The sequence below is a fragment of the Podarcis melisellensis genome (genome assembly GCF_964234715.1).
Source record: "Podarcis melisellensis genome assembly, chromosome: 16".
Classification (NCBI taxonomy): Eukaryota; Metazoa; Chordata; class Lepidosauria; order Squamata; family Lacertidae; genus Podarcis; species Podarcis melisellensis.
The window spans coordinates 3590360-3609306 of record NC_138533.1 but is presented as its reverse complement, the minus strand read 5'-3'; the positions used below and the strand labels follow the sequence as shown (position 1 = coordinate 3609306).

The following is an 18947-nucleotide window of genomic DNA, read 5'->3' as shown; positions in this document are numbered from 1 at the left end:
TCCAAGAGTCCGATGGAAAGCCTCACGGGAATCGTATCTGGGCCCTGATGCCGAATAATCCCTGGATCACAAGATCGTTCCCCATAAAAACCTCCACTGCCCTGCCCCGTGTTATATTTTCTTTTTAAAAAAAATAATAATAAAAGGTTCAGGAGCAGATCGTCTTTTGAAATCGAGAGTAAACATGGTTTTATTGCTTTACAACGACGAAAGGAGCGGGGGCCGGTCCTCTGCAAAACACCATACACAGAACCATGCCCTCGACAACGCGGCGCCGAAAATGGATGAGCCCGCAAACAGAGAACAAGACGTGGGTAAGGGGGGGCTCCACTGACCGAAAAGGGCTTTAAAAAAAAGAACTTTAAAAAAATTCATGAAATACGCCCCCCTGCCTAAAAAAAAGGAGGGGGCAGCGGGAGAAAGAAATCTTACAACAAACGTCCACGGCATTCAATCGCACCGCAACAGCACAGAAGTTCCTTGCCCTCCACGCTGCCAACTTCGTAGTTATAGTCCCAGGTAAGTTCGGTGCCGGCTCTGATTCTCCTGCAAGAAGGAAAAAGGGTTTTGCGGTTTTGAAATGGCAGCTTAGAATGGGAGAGACTCTCTGGGTGAACAGCATTGTGACTCAGCCTCTGCTCTCCCACCTGTAAAATGGGCATAATGGGACTCGTGAGACCATGTCGTTATCTAGAGTGCAGCTGCACTTGGCTGCTCAGAGTGGCTCAGACCTTGTGGAGGGGGGGCCGGACTATATTTGGGGGGGGGGATGAACTAATTCCTATGCCCCCTCAAATAACCCAGAGATGCATTTCAAATAAAAGGGCACATTCTTCTCATGTAAAACACCAGGCAGGCCCCACAAATAACCCAGCGATGCATTTTAAATAAAAGAGCACATTCAACTCGTGTAAAAAACATGCTGATTCCCAGACCATCCTTGGCCCGAATTGAGAAGGCGACTGGGCCGAATCTGGCCCCCGGACCTTAGTTTGCCTACCCCTGGTATAGGGGGGGGGGGGAAGAGGTGACTTGCTAGAATATCAAAGTACACCTGGCATGGGCAGTGGGCACATTAAAGTTTCCCTCCCTCATGACACTAGAAGCTGAAGATTGGAAGAGTAAGGGCAGACAAAAGAAAGCACCTCTTTAGCTGAACTGTGGAACTCCCTGCCACAAGAGACAGGGATGGCCCACTATAAAGAGGGGTGTTGATGGCTGCTAACCATCATGGCTACGCTCTGCCCTTGCAGCCACAGGCAGTAACACTCCTCGCTACCAACCACTGGCAAGTGGAATCCTGGGAACTGTAGTTTGTTGTGGGTGCCAAGAGACACCCCCCAGTCCTCTCCCAGAGCAGTTTAACAGCCGACCCCTCTTTCCCAGGGAACTCTGGGAATCGTAGTTCTGGGGGCGGGACCTCCTAATACCACATATGAAAAAAACAATCTTTTTATATGCAACAACAGCTGCCAGGGTAGGGATTGCTACGAAGTGGAAATCTCAGGACATACCAACAAAGGAAGAGTGGATTTGTAAATCAATTGAGTATATAGAATTGGCAAAATTCAATTCAATTGTAAGATACCAATCAAATCAAAAGTTAAGAATGGAGTGGAAGCATTTCAAAGATTATATGTCAAAATATTGTTCTAAAAATGACATGTTAATAGGCTTAGAATAAAAAAATGTAAGCAATAACAAAACATATAAAGAAGGAAAAATCAGAATTTAACAAAAATAATTTATTATAGAATGCAAGGGGAAAAGGTAGAAAGAAATATAAAGAAGTCAAATTGCTGTGGAGGAAAGTAGAGGGTGGGAGGTGGGTTTTATAATTAAGTGTATAATTATGCAGCTGTTGTAATTTATATATTATATTTTATGTGAGGGACTCATTGGAAATTTGGGTTATTATGTATATATGTTAAGTTTCAATAAAGATCTTTGAAAATTTAAAAATAAAACAACCTAATCGCACTCAGCACCCTGGATGAACTACAGTTCCTAGGATTCGGAGGGTGGGAGCCATTGAGTGTTCAAAGTGGTGGAAGGGGGCTTTGAATGCCTGGTGCGGATGCGGCCCAAGGGAGGCTCGACCGGAGAGAGAGAAGCTGGTCTTTTTTGGAGAGTGCTTACTTGCTGGCGAAGAAGGCCACCCATGGGAAACGGAGGTCGTGGGTGTCCACAAAGACGTTCTGGACGAAGAGGTTAGGACTGCAGCTATGCTGGAAAGAGAAAGGAGCGAAATCAGAAAGGCAAAACCTCTGTGCCAACTGACATCAATGTATTTTAGAGCTGCTTGTATCTAGCCAAAACGGTATTTAAAAGTGTGAAAGTATCATCAACAGAAGTTAACTCAGAAATATACTCAGACATAAAATGCTGAATTTCCTTAGCAGACCACAATATGCCCCCTTAAAAAAAAAAGGGATTCTTTTCTTCTTTTAACAAATGTTAAAACACAAAACTGGATGAAGATGTTTATATGCCACCACCAACATAACATAAAAACGGCTAGAAGCTACCACTTTATATATATAAAATTTATATAAAAACATTAAAAAGTATAAGCATATGAAAAAATAAGAAAAATTAGCAACAATTTAAGATTTAACTTTTCAATTTAATTTAACTTTTGAAAAGTTAAAATAACAGGCAAAGAAAACCCCACATCAATTTTTAAACATATGGGTAAAAGATAAAGGTAAAGGAACCCCTGACCATTAGGTCCAGCCACGGACGACTCTGGGGTTGCGGCGCTCATCTCACTTTATTGGCCAAGGGAGCCGGCGTACAGCTTCCGGGTCATGTGGCCAGCATGACCAAGCTGCTTCTGGCGAACCAGAGCAGCGCATGGAAATGCCGTTTACCTTCCCGCCGGAGTGGTACCTATTTATCTACTTGCACTTTGAGGTGCTTTCAAACTGCTAGGTTGGCAGGAGCAGGGACCGAGCAATGGGAGCTCACCCCGTCGCGGGGATTCAAACCACCAATCTTCTGATCGGCAAGTCCTAGGCTCTGTGGTTTAGACCACAGCGCCACCCGCATCCTGTCTAAACAAATATGTTTTCAGTAGGCACCAAGAAGAGTACGGCTGTGGGAGCCTGCCTGATTTCTGGCCACAGGGATAAATTTGGAAATTCTAAGGGATTTTTGAAGGTACCACAAATACGTCCATTTCTCAGAAGGAAAAAAAACAATGCACAACCCCCCCCCCAAAAAAAACCAAGTAAAACACAGTTAAAATTAAGCAAGCTACAACAAGCCCCCCCCCCAAAACCCAACATCAGTTTTTAAAAATAAAGGGGGGGACATTTGGTAAGCACAGAGGGGAGGGGTCAGAATGATGCATTTGGGAACCTGAGGTGTAGGCAAATTATTTCTGACAAGGTGCTGACCATTAACATTGGGAAAAGGTGAGAAAACAGAAGGGGGGGCTTCTTTGATCTGATCTCCCCCCCCCAATATATTCCTAAACCTCATCAGGTCTTCTTCTCCCCACAAATATCCTTCAAACATTCACCCAGTCTTTCCCTAATCTCTGATATTTCTTCACCCCCCATCTTCTTGAGGACATTCCATGACATCACAGCCGCTCAGCCAATGAGTGGAAGCTCCAAAGCAACCAAGCCAAAAATCCAACTACCGGTTGCAAATCTGCTGTCTACAATATTTATCTCCCACATCTCAAGCTTTAGGTATTTTATGACACATGCAGGAAATCTGTTGTTATTTAGCGTTGGGCGCTGGGAACAAAACAAGGGAGTTTATTTTAGCACAGCTATCTTTAACAATCCGTTGTTTGAGAACAGAAATGCTTATATGAAGCAGTGTTTTATTGGGGGGGAAAGACAACCTAAACGTTGTTGCTGGCGTGCCTGCCTTCGCCATTGGTTGAGCTGCGGTGACATCACAGAAGGTCAATGGAAATGAAATGCTGAGCAAGAAGCGCCCGCCACGGAATATCCACCAACAGCACAGACTCTATAGGGTAAGCAAGAGGTCAGCTTGGACGGAGGAAAAACACCCGAGTTGTGCGAGAAGGGGGGAATTTACCGTATTTTTCGTTCTATAGGACGCACTTTCCCCCCTCCCAAAATGAAGGGGAAATGTGTGTGCGTCCTATGGAGCGAATGCAGGTTTTCGCTGCGCACCGACCCCTCTCGCTCTCCAGGCTTCAGGCAGCTATCTGCAAGCCTTCGGAGCCTGGCGGGAGTTCCCGCTGCGCTCGGAAGGCTTGCGGATAGCTGCCTGTTCTGGGGCTTCCCCTGCCCCGAGCCCCGCAAGCTCCGCGAGCGGAGGCGAGGTTGCACACAATCTTGTTGCTGCTCCTGGACCTGTTTTGGGGGCTGGGGTCAGGGGAAGCTCGGGCTTCCCCCGCCCCAGCCCCACGGCTAAAAACGAAGGTTGCGCGTGGCTAAAGAGGAAGCCAAGACAGCCAGCGGGATGGATCCCGCTCGCTGTCTTGGCTTCTTTGCTCTTTGGGGCTGGGGGGGGGATTCTTTATTCCCCCCCCTAAAAACTAGGTGCGCCCTATGGTCCGGTGCGCCCTATGGAGCAAAAAATACGGTAATCTGGCTGTTAGGTAAAGCAGGGAGAATCTTACATTGAGGTAGCGGCCCAGGTTGCCTTCGAGTTTGGCGTCGATGATGTAACAGGACTCCTCTCCATCATAGAACTGCCGCGTGTTCCTCCGGACGGGCATGTTCTCCCCGGACGCCAGGTTGGTCGACTTGATGGCAATCCCGTGGGTTGACTTCAGGGCGAAGCCGCGGGTGGACTTGACGGCCACTTGCCTTTTCACTGGTCCTGGGAAACACCCAAGGGAGTCAACACCGTTAAAGGGAGATCGAAGAAGCCGATTTCAGATGCTCAGGCATATTGGAACAACCTGGGCAGTTTCCTAGCCTGAGCAGGCTGGCTTTTCCTACACCCACAATGCCCCCATCCTTTAGAAACCTTTCTCCCTCCTATAGCAGGTAAACGGCAGGGCCTTATTCGTGCTGGCACCCCCTTAGCAATATTCATTCCCTTCTCAGATGTGGCAGAGGAAGCCAATGGTGGTGGAGCGGTTAATGCGGAGGGTTAGGATCAGAGTTTTTCTTCTTCTGGATGGTCTCCCTTCCCAGGTGGACAAGCCCCACCTGCCCCCCACGGAGGGTGTGAGACCTATCGGCTCCCCTCACCCAGTTTGGCAGCCCGGTGGAAGCCGTTTCCTGGGGTGTGGCTGCTGTCCCATGCTGGCAGCTTCTGGGAGCTACAGGTGAGCGCTGCGTGCAAGGTGGGGGCTGTATAAGGTGGGGGCTTTTAAGGTGTATTTCAATCAATTGTTTTTATATTTGGTGTTAGCTGCCCTGAGCCCGGTCTTGGCTGGGGAGGGCGGGGTATAAATAAGAATTATTATTACTATTATTATTAGCCTGAATATAAGCCTCATTTCCCCCCAAATTCTGACCATGAAAAGTTAAAGTGTGGCTTATATTCGCGACCTTACGGTATGTAGCCAGGAGCTTGGGGCAAACAGCGCCAGGAGTGCGCAAAGCGGTGCCCGCCCCATGCGTAGTCCCCCATCCACTCCCCCAAGGCCGGGAAGGGAGAGAACGAGGAAGGGGAAAGGCCGCCGCCAACGCAGCGTAGCTCCCCCTCCCACCCAGAATGCAGCCAGGAGCAGCGAGGAATGGAGCAGCTTATATTCTGGTATTTTTTCTTCTTTTCTTCCCCCAATTCCAGTTTTAAAGGTGCGGCTTATATTCGGGTGTGGCTTATATTCAGCCCGATACGGTAATTAACAAATCATCAGCAAAACCATTACGACATATAAAACACTGTTAACAAAGCGACAACTAAATTTTAAAAAGCCGTATTTTTCGCTCCACAAGACACACTTTTTTCCTCCCGAAAAGTAAGGGGAAACATGAGAGCGTCTTATGGAGCGAATGGAGGCTGCGCACCTATCGCTCTGGCTCTGCTGGCTTCAGTGATAGCTGCGCAACTTGCTCTGGCTTTTCTGGGAGGTGGGAGAAGGGACGGAGGGCAGCCCCTCTGTCCCTTCTCCTACCTCCCGGAAAAGCCAGCAAGAGCCGCTCTATCTTTAAAGAGCTGCGCCGAGTGAGTGAGCGTGTCTGCGGCTCTTGCTGGCTTTTCTCGTTTTCCTCCTCTAGAAACTACTGTATTTTTCACTCTATACGACACACCCGACCAGAGGACGCACCTAGTTTTAGAGGGGGAGAACAAGAAAAAAATATTCTCTCCCTCTCTGCTCAGCGCCCCTTCAGCGAAGCGGCAGGAGAAACGGAGCCCCTTCCATTTCTCCTCCCGCTTTGCTGAAGGGGCGCTGCGCAGAGAGGGAAAGCTGTGCAGTGCCTCTCCAGCGAAGCGAAGCCAGGAGAGCAAGAGGGATCGGTGTGATCTGACCCCTCTCGCTCTCCAGGCTTCAGCAAAAGCAACATGAAGCCTCAGGAGCGCGGAGGGAGCGCTCCCGCTGCGCTTCGGAGGCTTCGCATTGCCTTCGCTGAAGCCATGGAACCTGCATTCACTCCATAAGTCACACTCACATTTCCCCTTAATTTATGGAGGGGGGAAAGTGTGTCTTATAGAGCGAAAAATATGGTAGCTGCGTCTTATGGTCGGGTGCGTCTTATAGAGCAACAAATACAGTGAGTTGGCTGCCTCAACGGCTGCAAGCAGCGACACTTCTGAATCTCAGTTGGCCGAAGCCAGAGGAGGGGAGGAATGGTTCTTGTGCCTTGGGGCTTCCCACTGGGCCACTGAGAAAGGAATGCTCGACCAGGTGGGCTCCACACTGGCCTCATCCTGGAAGGCTCCCTTTTTTGTTCTTATGCTGCTACGCTCACCCAGCCCCGAAGAGCTCTTCTTTCCATCTGGCCCCGGCTCCTCTTCCGACCCGGAGGAGATGGTCTGGATGTCGTCGCTGTCGTTGCCCTGCGCTTGCCTCGAGGTGCCGCGCCCGTTGTCGCCCTCGCTGTCTGTGCTGCTGGAGAGCATCAGAACATCCTGGTGGCAGGAGAGAGAGAGAGAGAGAGAGGTGTTAACATTTGCAGCCGCTCCTCTCCTTGGCCAGCAAGGAATTCCGTTCTGGGCAGCTCAGTTTAAAGCGGGTATCGACAAGCTGGAACACAAAGCTTTCTTACGTTCTTCATATGCCCCCCAATTGCAGGGGGCTGGACTAGATGAACCTTGGATCCCTTCCAACTCGACAATTCCAATTCTATAATTCTAACACAAAGCTTTGTGGAAGGATAACAGCGGTCCCACGGTCCTAAAAGCTCTTAAGATAATTGCATCTACAGGTACCTGATGGGACTCTGTGTGCCTCCGGCTCTGAAGCAAAGCCGTCTTGCTGATCGGCCTCCGGACTCCTTCGGGGACCGGCGGTTTTGGATTGTAACCGTACAACCTGCCTGCACTGGGCACCCTGGGGGAGGACAGAGGAAGGAGTGAGCTGCTCACACAATGCTTCGCCGCAAGATGCCAGCAAGCCGCCACCACCACGTAAATAGACAGATGATATACCGTCATGGTTCCAGCACTGGTCCCCCCCCCATTTTATTTTATTTACCATAATGCAAAAGTAATATTCAGTGTAAAGAGAAATCAGTCCTCCCTCCTTTCCCTGAACCGCATTTCGGGATTCACGAAGCATTTCTTGAATGCACAACATGGGTTATGTATAAGATACAGAATCTCCTGTTTAACACGATATTCAGTGTACTATAATGCATTATACTAGTCCGTCCCCCCCACAGCATTCATTGATTCATTTTTATATAATTTAGAACAAAAACAAATGACTCCATTAATTGTTTCTTTTTCTCAAGTGTAAGAAATTAAGGCGTCCCCTTAAAACATTTCCCTATTGCTTGGGCATTCGGTCGTTTAAACCGCATGCGGTTGTGGAGAGGAGAAAACTCTTGGCTGTTGTCGTTTTAAAATCGGGATTAACATTCTGTACGTTTAATAGTTTGTTTTATGACAGCCATGTCGTGTTTGTACAGTTCAGAGGACTTTTAGCCACCCTGGGCTCTGGGTCAGGAGGAGGGTGGCGTTGAAGCAATAAATGATAAAGAAAAGACCCAGTGTGGTGTAGTGGTTAAGAGTGATGGACTAGGACTAGGGAGAGACCAGGGTTCGAATCCCACCTCAGCCATGATGCTTCCAGAGCGTGTCCTACTCAGCTTAACCTATCTCACAGGGCTGTTGTAGGGATTAAATGAGGTGAAACTGGATGAAGTGACTGGATCATGTCTGAATGTTCGTCAGATGAGAATGAGAAACAACCCTCCCCGCACCTAGAAGGTTAGCATGTCAGGGGGAAAAGGTTCCTAAACTGTAGTCCGTGGACCACCCAGTGGTGGCCCCAAAAGCTTAGCTCAGGTGATCCGTGGCATGCTGCATTAAGCACTCATACTGATTTTTAACTGTGTTTGCACTGCTTGCCTTATTTCTCAAGACTGTATTTTACTGTATCGCAATTAGAATTCTGCAGAATGAAAATGGTAATACAGTACAAAAAGCAAAAGCAGCAGTAGAAATACAATTAAACACAACATCTAGCACCTGCTACAATGGGCAGAAAAGTCCCTTGGTGATATTCCATTGGTCTGTGGTGAACAAGGGTTTGGGGAACCTCTGAGCTATATCCTTTTGCCCCTGTCCTTGACATGCTAGCTTTCTGCTTGCGGGGAGTTCTTCAGCTGGTAGAACGTTCAAAAACACTCCCAACTCTTTTCACAAAGGAGACAGAAATCCAGGAGGAGCCAGAGCTGGTCCAAGTTACCCAAAGGAAGAGAAGAGGGAAAAAAGAGAACTTACAACAGAGGTTTGCTGTGGTCTTCGGGTTCCTGTGGGAAAGGGCGAGAAAAAGCAAACTGTAGCAAACATTTAAAGGTAAAGGGACCCCTGACCATTAGGTCCAGTCGTGGCCGACTCTGGGGTTGCGGCGCTCATCTCGCTTTATTGGCCGAGGGAGCCGGCATACAGCTTCCGGGTCATGTGGCCAGCATGACTAAGCCGCTTCTGGCGCACCAGAGCAGCGCACAGAAACACCGTTTACCTTCCCGCAGGAGCGGTACCTATTTATCTACTTGCACTTTGACGTGCTTTCGAACTGCTAGGTTGGCAGGAGCAACGGGAGCTCACCCCGTCGCGGGGATTCGAACCGCCAACCTTCTGATCGGCAAGTCCTAGGCTCAGTGGTAACCCACAGTGCCACCCGCGTCCCTAGCAAACATTTAGGCAGAAATATTTAATAAGTGTTGGCCTGCATTGCAAAACATAGTCCGCTGCCCCCACCAAGGTCTGAGGGACTGTGAACCGGCCCCCTGCTGAAAAAGTTTGCTGACCCCTGAGGAAAACCCCCCGCGATGCAGAAATCACGGGTGTAGGCCGTGTGTTTCCAAACATGACAGAGAGGGCCACCAAAAATCTATCCATGAAGGCCGCAGGGGCCATTTCTTCGAGAGGAACCGTACCTCTTTCTTCTTCACCTCCATCCCAAAATCGTCCCGGCCTCCCGGCGCTGCCTTCTCGCCGTCCGGTGGCTCGGCCTTTGCGGCCTTCGCCTCGCCCGCCTCATGTGCGCGAAACGAGGAGCGGCTGTCGTTGTCCTGGAAGCCGTCGGCGTTGGAGCTGAGCCAGGAGGCCACCTTGTTTTTTGAGGTCTCCTCCGAGACGGGGGGCTTGCAGTGGGCGGCCTCCTCGTGGCTGGCCTGCCGGGCCAGGCCCGAGTCCTTGGAGGCCGTCTCGGAGACGCCGTTCTCCCGCTGGCCCCGCGTCTGTCGCCGGGTGGCGTAGCTTCGCCAGACCGAGCTGGTGCTGAAGTCCTCGTCCTTGCAGAAGTTGTCGTCCGAGCTCTCATCGTTGGACTCCTCCTGCTCCTCCGAGCCCGAGTTCTCGTCCTCGTCGTCCTTCAGGTTGACGCCGCTGCTGTCCGAAGAGCACTTGGCCTCGCTTTCGTAGCCCTCCTTCGAGTTCTCCACGCTCTCAATGTGGTCCAGGTTGGCAAAGTATTCGTCGCCCATCTCCAAGCCCTCCTTGTCGGCAAAGTCGTCCGTCAGGATTTTACCTGCGGGGCAGCAAGGAGAGAAACAGTGGGGGGGGGGGAGAAAAAGAGAGAGACCCTCAGCTCTCAGCTAGGAAATATAAACCTTTACAAACTCATGACACTCCCGTTAATTGAAATTGAAATACTATTGAAATACTTTATTGTCACTTGTACAACTTGTATAAGGTCCGTATAGTTAAAAGCTATGGTTTTCCCAGCAGTGATGTATGGAAGTGAGAGCTGGACCGTCAAGAAGGCTGATCGCCAAAGAATGGATGCTTTTGAATTCTGGTACTGGAGGAGACTCTTGAGAGTCCCATGGACTGCAAGAAGATCCAACCTCTCCATTCTGAAGGAAACCAGCCCTCAGTGCTCCCTGGAAGGACAGATCCTGAAGCTGAGACTCCAAGACTTTGGCCACTTCATGAGAAGAGAAGACTCCCTGGAAAAGACCCTGATGTTGGGAAAGATGGAGGACACAAGGAGAAGGGGACGACGGAGGACGAGATGGTTGGACAGTGTTCTCGAAGTCACTAACATGAGTTTGTTCAAACTGTGGGACGCGGTGGAAGACAGGCGTGCCTGGCATGCTCTGGTCCATGGGGTCACGAAGAGTTGGACAAGACTAAACAACAAAACTTGTATACAGTGAGATTACACGAGCACACCCCCACTCACCTCTCTTAGTCTTAATTCCCCTCGTTTACTGACGCACACCCACCAAACCCGAAACTCAGTTGCCCTGTTGTTATCTTTTCATTCAGCAGCCTAACAGCCCACGGATAGAAGCTGTTCTTTACCCTGTTGGTGTGACTAATCATGCTTCTATATCTTCTGCCCAAGGGCAGGAGATCAAGAAAGTGCCGGTCAGGGTGTGAATCATCCCTGAGAATTTTCCTCACTCTTCTGAGGCAATGTTCTTCCGCTATTTCATCCAGTGGATTCACGGGACAGCCCATAATATCTTGTGCTGTATTCCCCACCCTCTGTAGGCACTTCCTATCAGTTGATTGTCAAACCAGCGTCCCACACCGTGATGCCGTAGGAAAGGACACTTTCTATTGTGGAACGGTAGAAGGAGATCATCAAATGTTGATTAACATCGTTCTTCTACAATACTCTGAGGAGATGGAGTCTCTGTTGGGCTTTCTTAACCACCTGGATTGTATTTATTTTCCAGGTAAGGTCTTCACTCAGATAAACTCCTGGGAATTTAAAGGAAGAGACTCTCTCCACACAGCCCTCCCCGATGTAGAGCAGGGATAGCTAACTGTGAGCTTGTGAGTTCAAGATACGAAGATTATAAAGCTGGAAATAGGAAGTTTATAAAAGTATGAACAGAATGGGGAAAGCTTTTTCCTGCCTCGCTTACGACACCAGATCACCAAACCGTCTGTCTCACCTGATCCGAAAATTGGTTTACTTTCCAAGAGCTCCAGATCTGTCTAATAAATATCTTATTGTTCAGCTGTTAGCTGCCCCTGAACTTGTTATAGCCAGACACTGGAGAACTCTTAATACAGACCTTTTTGAAGCACTGTCACAGACACGAGGCATCATTCTTACGGATAAACTAACAGAATCTCCATACTGGAAGAAGATGCGGAGCTTCCTATACAAGGTGGTTTAATTTTATTGACTATGCTCAATTTATTTCACATGCTTGCTTCTCATGGGACACTGGAATGAGACATCTGCTTGATTTCTTCTCATGTACGGCATCTGCATTCCAGTGTACTATTCTTTAACACTATCTCTGTACTTCGGGACGGGGTTTGGCATTACGCTTATTGTTTCTTCAGACCTGCTATATCTGAAAATCAGTAAAATATGAAGGGTGAGGAACACTAAAACTTCTGGACTTCCAATGAAGCTGAGTGTTGGAAGATTTGGGACAAATAAAAGAAAGGACTTCTTTTCATGCAGTGCAAAGTTAAACTATGGAAGGCAGGAGGCAGCAATGGCCACCGATGTGGTTTGCACGTTAACACTAAACCATGGTTTGCTTAGCCCAGGTGAGGTTTATTTGAACCATGGTTTGTTTAGCCTAATTGTGGCTCATTTGAACCATGGTTTGTTTAGCTGAAGTGTGGCTCATTTGAACCATGGTTTGTTTAGCCGAAGTGTGGCTCATTTGAACCATGGTTTGTTTAGCTGAAGTGTGGCTCATTTGAACCATGGTTTGTTTAGCTGAAGTGTGGCTCACTTGAACCATGGTTTGTTTAGCTGAAGTGTGGCTCATTTGAACCATGGTTTGTTTAGCTGAAGTGTGGCTCATTTGAACCATGGTTTGTTTAGCTGAAGTGTGGCTCACTTGAACCATGGTTTGTTTAGCCGAAGTGTGGCTCACTTGAACCATGGTTTGTTTAGCTGAAGTGTGGCTCATTTGAACCATGGTTTGTTTAGCTGAAGTGTGGCTCATTTGAACCATGGTTTGTTTAGCTGAAGTGTGGCTCACTTGAACCATGGTTTGTTTAGCCTAATTGTGGCTCATTTGAACCATGGTTTGTTTAGCTGAAGTGTGGCTCATTTGAACCATGGTTTGTTTAGCCGAAGTGTGGCTCACTTGAACCATGGTTTGTTTAGCTTAATTGTGACTCATTTGAACCATGGTTTGTTTAGCTGAAGTGTGGCTCACTTGAACCATGGTTTGTTTAGCCTAATTGTGACTCATTTGAACCATGGTTTGTTTTCTGCCAGGGAACCACTATGTGAAGCCATAGGGTGCTGTTAGCTTGTGAGCCACAGCTTGTTTCAACCATGGCTTGGCGCTATGTCTACGTGCAGCGGCCTTGCTTAATCCCAGTTCCTTTGGCACGTGAACGCTGCTCTTCGGGGCAGCTGCCCCGCAGATGGAGAGGCAGAGGCCCCAGGCCCGGCGCCCTGTACCTGCGTAGATGCAGACGAAGGAGCCCCTGGCGATGTCATCCAGGCAGCGGATGCCCCAGCCCTTGTTCTGCGTCTTGAAGAGCTGCAGCCGGACTTGCAGGCCGTGTTGCACCAGGCGGTTCGTGCACATGTTCCGATTGCACTTGCAGCGCTTGTTGCACTCGTAGACGCTGGCAGAGGCCCAGGAAGAAGAGGGGAGAAGATGCAGGGAGAGTCAAGCATTGGAAAGGGTTGCTTGCTGGGCCCAGAGAGTGCGCCTGCCTCACCCATCTTACAACAAGAGACGGCAACGTTCCCAAAATCAGGAAGCTGCCTTGATCTCGAGCCAAGCCACTGAGGTCCCTCTAGTGCAGGGGTCAGCAGACTTTTTCAGCAGGGGGCCGGTCCAATGTCCCTCAGACCTTGTGGGGGGCCAGACTATATTTTGAATAAAAAAATAAACGAATTCCTATGCCCCAGAAATAACCCAGAGATGCATTTTAAATAAAAGCACACCTACTCATGTAAAAACACGCTGATTCCTGGACCATCCGAGGACTGGATTTAGAAGGCGATTGGGTCGGATCCAGCCCCCGGGCCTTAGTTTGCCTACCCATGCTCTAGTGTCGACCCAGCTCTGCAGGGATTCAGGCAGGGGGCATTCCTGGCCCTAACTATAAACCCTAGGAATGGGGTCTGGGACCTTCTGCAGGCAAGGCTGGTTCTCTGCAACTGAGCTACAGCCCTTCCTCTAAAAAGAAAGAAAGATTCTAGTCCTCATGCTTCTGAGTGAAAGCTAGTTTGGAGTCCAGCACTGAACGGACTTCCTCTTTGGGCCCAGAGAGTGTGCCTGCTTCACCTTTCTTAATAACAAGGGATGGTAATGTTCCCAGAGTCAGGAAGCTGCCTCGTACTCAAGTCAGGCCACTCGGTCCAGGTAGGTCAGTACTCCTGATCTAATCCTCTTTCGCCGGAGGTATTTAAGCAGACATCGAGCTACCGTCGGTCAGGGATGCTGGAACCATGTCCTGCGCTCATCAGGCAAGGTGGAGGAGAATCAGGAACCATCATGGGAGCACACAAACAAGCATACAATGTCCGCCCAAAATTTGCTCCCCAGGAATTCCCTCCCCTTGTGGTTCCTGGTTCCTCCTTCTGGAACAACAAAAGACAAGTCCCCTCCATATTCTCAGCAGCCTTTCAGACCTCTGGGGAGGGCTTCCCATCCTCTCCTCTTACGCTACTCCTCTCCAGGTTAAAAAAGATGCTGTTTCTCATACAACTAGGGCTTCCCAAAACCACTTGAAATCCTGGCTGCCCTCCTCCGGTTGGGCAGCAGAGCAGAGACAGCACCTTGCCAACAAAGGTCCCTATAGTCAAAGCTCTGGTTTTCCCAGTAGTGATGTATGGAAGTGAGAGCTGGACCATAAAGAAGGCTGATCGCCGAAGAATGGATGCTTTTGAATTCTGGTGCTGGAGGAGACTCTTGAGAGTCCCATGGACTGCAAGAAGATCCAACCTCTCCATTCTGAAGGAGATCAGCCCTGAGTGCTCACTGGAAGGACAGATCCTGAAGCTGAGGCTCCAAGACTTTGGCCCCCTCATGAGAAGAGAAGACTCCCTGGAAAAGACCCTGATGTTGGGAAAGATGGAGGGCACAAGGAGAAGGGGACAACGGAGGAGGAGATGGTGGGACAGTGTTCTCGAAGCTACAAACATGAGTCTGACCAAACTGCGGGAGGCAGTGGAAGACAGGAGTGCCTGGCATGCTCTGGTCCAGGGGGTCACAAAGAGGCGGACACGACTAAACGACTAAAGAACAACAAAAAGCTTACCCTGTGGGGAGGCATTCTTCCAGTCTCTTGTACTGGAACCCGGCGTTTGGGTTGGTCTGGCCCCCCGGGGTGCAGGCGGTCGCTTGGATCGTGAGCTGGTGACAAGCGCATTTGGACCTGTCAAGGAGGAGGGAGGAAGTGTGGGGCTCAAGTCAGTAAACCAAACCCCCGGCGGTAAGGCCAGGGAGCGCCACAGGGGTCTCTGCACAGCAGCGTCAGAGCGCTTTGCAATCCCACCTCCCATTCAGCTGGAGAACACGGCCAGAACAGCTCTTTTAAGAATTGGCGCCCAAGTTCAATTCTGTTTCCATCCCTTTTCCATTGCGTGTTGGGTCTTTAATTTAGACAGTAACCCTGCGGGCAGAGATTGCCATCTTTTTATCGGATGGCACATAAGTCGCCCTGGGAGCCTTTGCAGCTGAAGAGCAGGGCAGAAACTCTCCAAATTAACTGAAATAAATAAATAGATATAGTGTAGTCGCATTTCTGGATTTAAAAGGTGTCGTGAGTCACTTGAGAGACCTTCCGAGTTACAAGTAACAAACGAGCCCAATCATACTTATACCCCCACTGCCACAGGTGCTACATAACACCCGCTCCATGTTTCTTAGAAACCGATTTTTCAGCAGCACCTGCCCTCTGGAACTCCCCGACTATTGATATCAGGCAGGCAGCTGTAAGCTTCGCTGCGACAGCTAAAATTTCTGTTTAGACAGAGCCCATTCAGCCATGCAGAACAGGACTCTCCTCATCTGATTCTCAGCAGCCATTCACTTGCCTTCCATTCTTAGAATCATAGAACTGTAGAGTTGGAAGAGACCCCAAAGGTCATCCAGTCCAGCCCCTTACAATGCAGGAATCTAGGTGCGGCTCGAACACACGACGTGGAGATTGACCCGGCTGAGCTACGCCAGACTGGTGTACGTTTTGATTTGTTATTGGCTGATTGTTGATTTTTCAATATTTCTAAGATTCATTTTTAACCAACAATTTCATTATTCTGTTTTCTTTCTAAACTGCTTAGGGCTTGTAGGTCTTAAAAACACACAAACCATTGAGCAGCGTATAAATAAAAAAACACAGCCGTATCTTGGAAGCCAAATGCCTTGGCTCCTAAACAAATCGGCTCCCGAATGATCAAAACCCAGAAGTGAGTGTTCCGGTTTCCAAATGATTTTCGGAAGCCGAACGCCCAGCGCAGCTTCCGATTGGCTGCAGGATGTTCCCTGCAGAAGCCGCGCTTTGGTTTTCGAATGGTTCCGGGAGTCGAATGGACTCCTGGGATGCATTCTGTTCGGAAACCAAGGTACCACTGTACAGGCAACAACTAGGTGCATCCAACTGGCGTGCACATATAGCGCTGTCCCCGGAAGTGGGTGGGTGGGGGAATGGGATCACACACGTGGGGGGCCAGGAACACAACCCCCACGCAAAACAAGTCATTGCTGCAAATAACTGCAGGGCCCTCCAGCTGAAACAGGGTCCTTCCCACCCACCAGCCGCTTTTGGGGAGAAGAGGAAGCCGCTCACTTATCCCGGCACCCGTCCTCGCAGTCGCAGCCCACCAGGAAATCGGCGCCGGTGTTGATGTAGACCCCCTTGCCGGGGATGCGCTCCTTGCTGTAGGCCACCTGGGGCGGGGCGGTGTTGTCGATCTCGTTGACGCAGGAGAGGGGGACGTCCTCCTTGCCCATGGTGATGTCGGGGATGTAGTAGAAGGGCTTGTAGGGCTGGAACTTGCGGTCCACCAGGACGTAGGGGTCCAGGCAGAACATCTCCAGGAAGAGGAAGTCGCAGTTCGTCTCGAAGAGGTAGCGCTCCACCTCCGCCATGCTGCGCAGACACAGCCCGCACGGCGTCTTGTAGATGACGTGGAAGCCCGTCTTGCGGTTGATCCGCCGGCGGGCCGTCATGCGGCGGAAGTCATACAGCAGCGGGACCAGGAGGGGGTTCCTGCTGCGGTGCTGGTCGGTCTGGAAGGGGCGCGTCCGGGAGAGGCAGGTGTAGTTGCAGACGTGGGGCAGGTAGAAGAGCTTCTCCACGGGAGCCCGGTAGGTGGGGTCGTTGGGCACCCGGTCCATCATGCCGTAGAACTGCGGGGTGGGGCTGCTGGAGGGCTGGGCGCCCGAGAACCTTCCGGGGAGAGAATTGGGGTGGGGTTGGGTAGAGAGGGGGACTGGCAGTGAGCAAAACGGGTGCAGCTGGGGCAGAATCTGCCCACCCACACTCACTTGCAGGGTACCACTGATGCCCCCCGCTTTACAGCCTCCGTTAGCCTGCGCAAAGCAGAGTTACTCATTTTGCTGCACTTCTATTCTGCTGTTCGGATTTGGATTTGATATCCCGCTTTATCACTACCCTAAGGAGTCTCAGAGGGATGCGGGTGGTGCTGTCAGTGAGCCTCTTGGGCTTGCCGATCAGAAGGTCGGCGGTTCGAATCCCCGTGATGGGGTGAGCTCCCGTTGCTTGGTCCCTGCTCCTGCCAACCTAGCAGTTCCAAAGCACGTCAAAGGGCAAGTAGATAAATAGGTACCATTGTGGCGGGAAGGTAGACGGCGTTTCCGTGCGCTGCTCTGGTTTGCCAGAAGCGGCTTAGTCATGCTGGCCACATGACCCGGAAGCTGTACGCCGGTTCCCTTGGCCAATAAAACAAGATGAGCGCCGCAATCCCAGAGTCGGCCATGACTGGACCTAACAGTCAGGGGTCCCTTTACCTTTACGAAGTCTCAAAGCGGCTAACTCCTTTCCCTTCCTCCCCCACAACAAACACTCTGTGAGGTGAGTGGGGCTGAGAGACTTCAGAGAAGTGTGACTGGCCCAAGGTCACCCAGCGTGTAGAGGAGCGGGGATGCGAACCCGGTTCACCAGATTACGAGTCTACCGCTCTTAACCACTACACCACACTGGCTGATGATGATGCTAAATCAAAGTCCACTTTGATGGCTCGTTTTCTCTTTGCCGGGCTCAGTCTGTCTCCTGAACGGAGTACGGAACAGCAGTAACTTACACCAACTTAACTTAAACTGGTTTCCTATACTCAGGATTGTTCTGTAAGTCTCTGTCTACCTCTGAGGCTGGAGACATGAAGGGGGTGGATTTGAGAAGATGAAAGGATGCTAACGGTATGTATGCCCATCCCACTTTTGCCTCTGGTAAGTGGATTTTGCTGGGTTTGTTTGTACAAAATGGGTAAAGGTAAAGGGCCCCTGGACAGTTAAGTCCAGTCAAAGGCAACTATGAGGTTGCGGAGCTCATCTCACTTTCAGGCCGAGGGATCTGACGTTTGTCCACAGACAGTTTTCTGGGTCATGTGGCCAGCAGGACTAAACTGCTACTGGAGCAACAGAACACCGTGACGGAAACCAGAGCGCACAGAAACGCCGTCTACCTTCCCGCCACAATGGTACCTATTTATCTACTTGCGCCAGTGTGCTTTCAAACTGCTAGGTTGGCAGGGGCTGGGGCAGAGCAGTGGGCGCTCCCCCCGTCGTAGGGATTAACAAAAAGTAGGCTTCCAGCTTTAGACTTTCTTGTTTCCCCTGCCTGCCCAATGCACAGAGGCTGGCAGAGTTGCCATGGAGTAGACAGGACCAGCAAGAGATGGCGATACGGCTATTTGCGTTCCCTGCTGGGTGTGGTTTCACAACTCTGACACTCACCGGAACTGCTGGGTCACGCCCGTCTTGCCCACGGGAGGCGTTTCGCTCAGGATGGGGGAGGTCGGGGAGGGCGGCCCCGATCCCACCGAACCGGGACGCAAGAACGAAGTGCTCTTCTTCGCCACCTGCTGCTTCTTGGCCTGAGCGAGCTGGCTCTCCAGGCTTCTGCGCCGAAAGGAGGAGGGCGAGAGATTCAGTACAAAACTCCCAAGGTTAAGGAAGGAGGCAGAAATGGCTGGAGTACGCCGGGCAATTGTTTCTGTCCTAGGAGTCCAACGCCAATCATTCCCAGCAAGTGCGAGCAGTTGTTGTGGATGATGGGATTTGGAGTCCAGGGTTGTAGGGGAAGACCAGCACCATCTGTTCCAAGGAGTGGCGGCTCCCCAGGGTCTCAAGTGGAAAGGCTGCCCTTATCATTTGTGACTTTAGCCTTTTAGCTGTCAACTTACAGATTTGAAAATAAGGAACCAGCAGTCTCGAAAATAAGGGATCAGCAGCCAAAATAAGGGATGATCACCC

The 18947-nt window shown here is 50.3% G+C and overlaps 1 protein-coding gene across 4 annotated transcripts in view; it reads right to left on the bottom strand.

The window, feature by feature from the left end:
* Nucleotides 1-161: 161 nt before the first annotated feature.
* The window catches only part of SETDB1 (SET domain bifurcated histone lysine methyltransferase 1), a 40370-nt gene continuing 21584 nt past the window's right edge, over nt 162-18947 (bottom strand). For all 4 annotated transcript variants that reach the window (XM_081891325.1, XM_081891328.1, XM_081891327.1 and 1 more), the window contains exons 12-22: nt 18429-18593; nt 16300-16902; nt 14770-14886; nt 12956-13125; nt 9495-10087; nt 8836-8864; nt 7318-7438; nt 6858-7017; nt 4610-4812; nt 2140-2228; nt 162-546 (exon numbers count right to left, since the gene is read on the bottom strand). In XM_081891325.1, the coding sequence (XP_081747451.1) occupies nt 429-546; nt 2140-2228; nt 4610-4812; nt 6858-7017; nt 7318-7438; nt 8836-8864; nt 9495-10087; nt 12956-13125; nt 14770-14886; nt 16300-16902; nt 18429-18593 (2368 nt within the window). In that variant the 3' untranslated portion in view covers nt 162-428. The remainder of the gene's footprint in view (nt 547-2139; nt 2229-4609; nt 4813-6857; nt 7018-7317; nt 7439-8835; nt 8865-9494; nt 10088-12955; nt 13126-14769; nt 14887-16299; nt 16903-18428; nt 18594-18947) is intronic.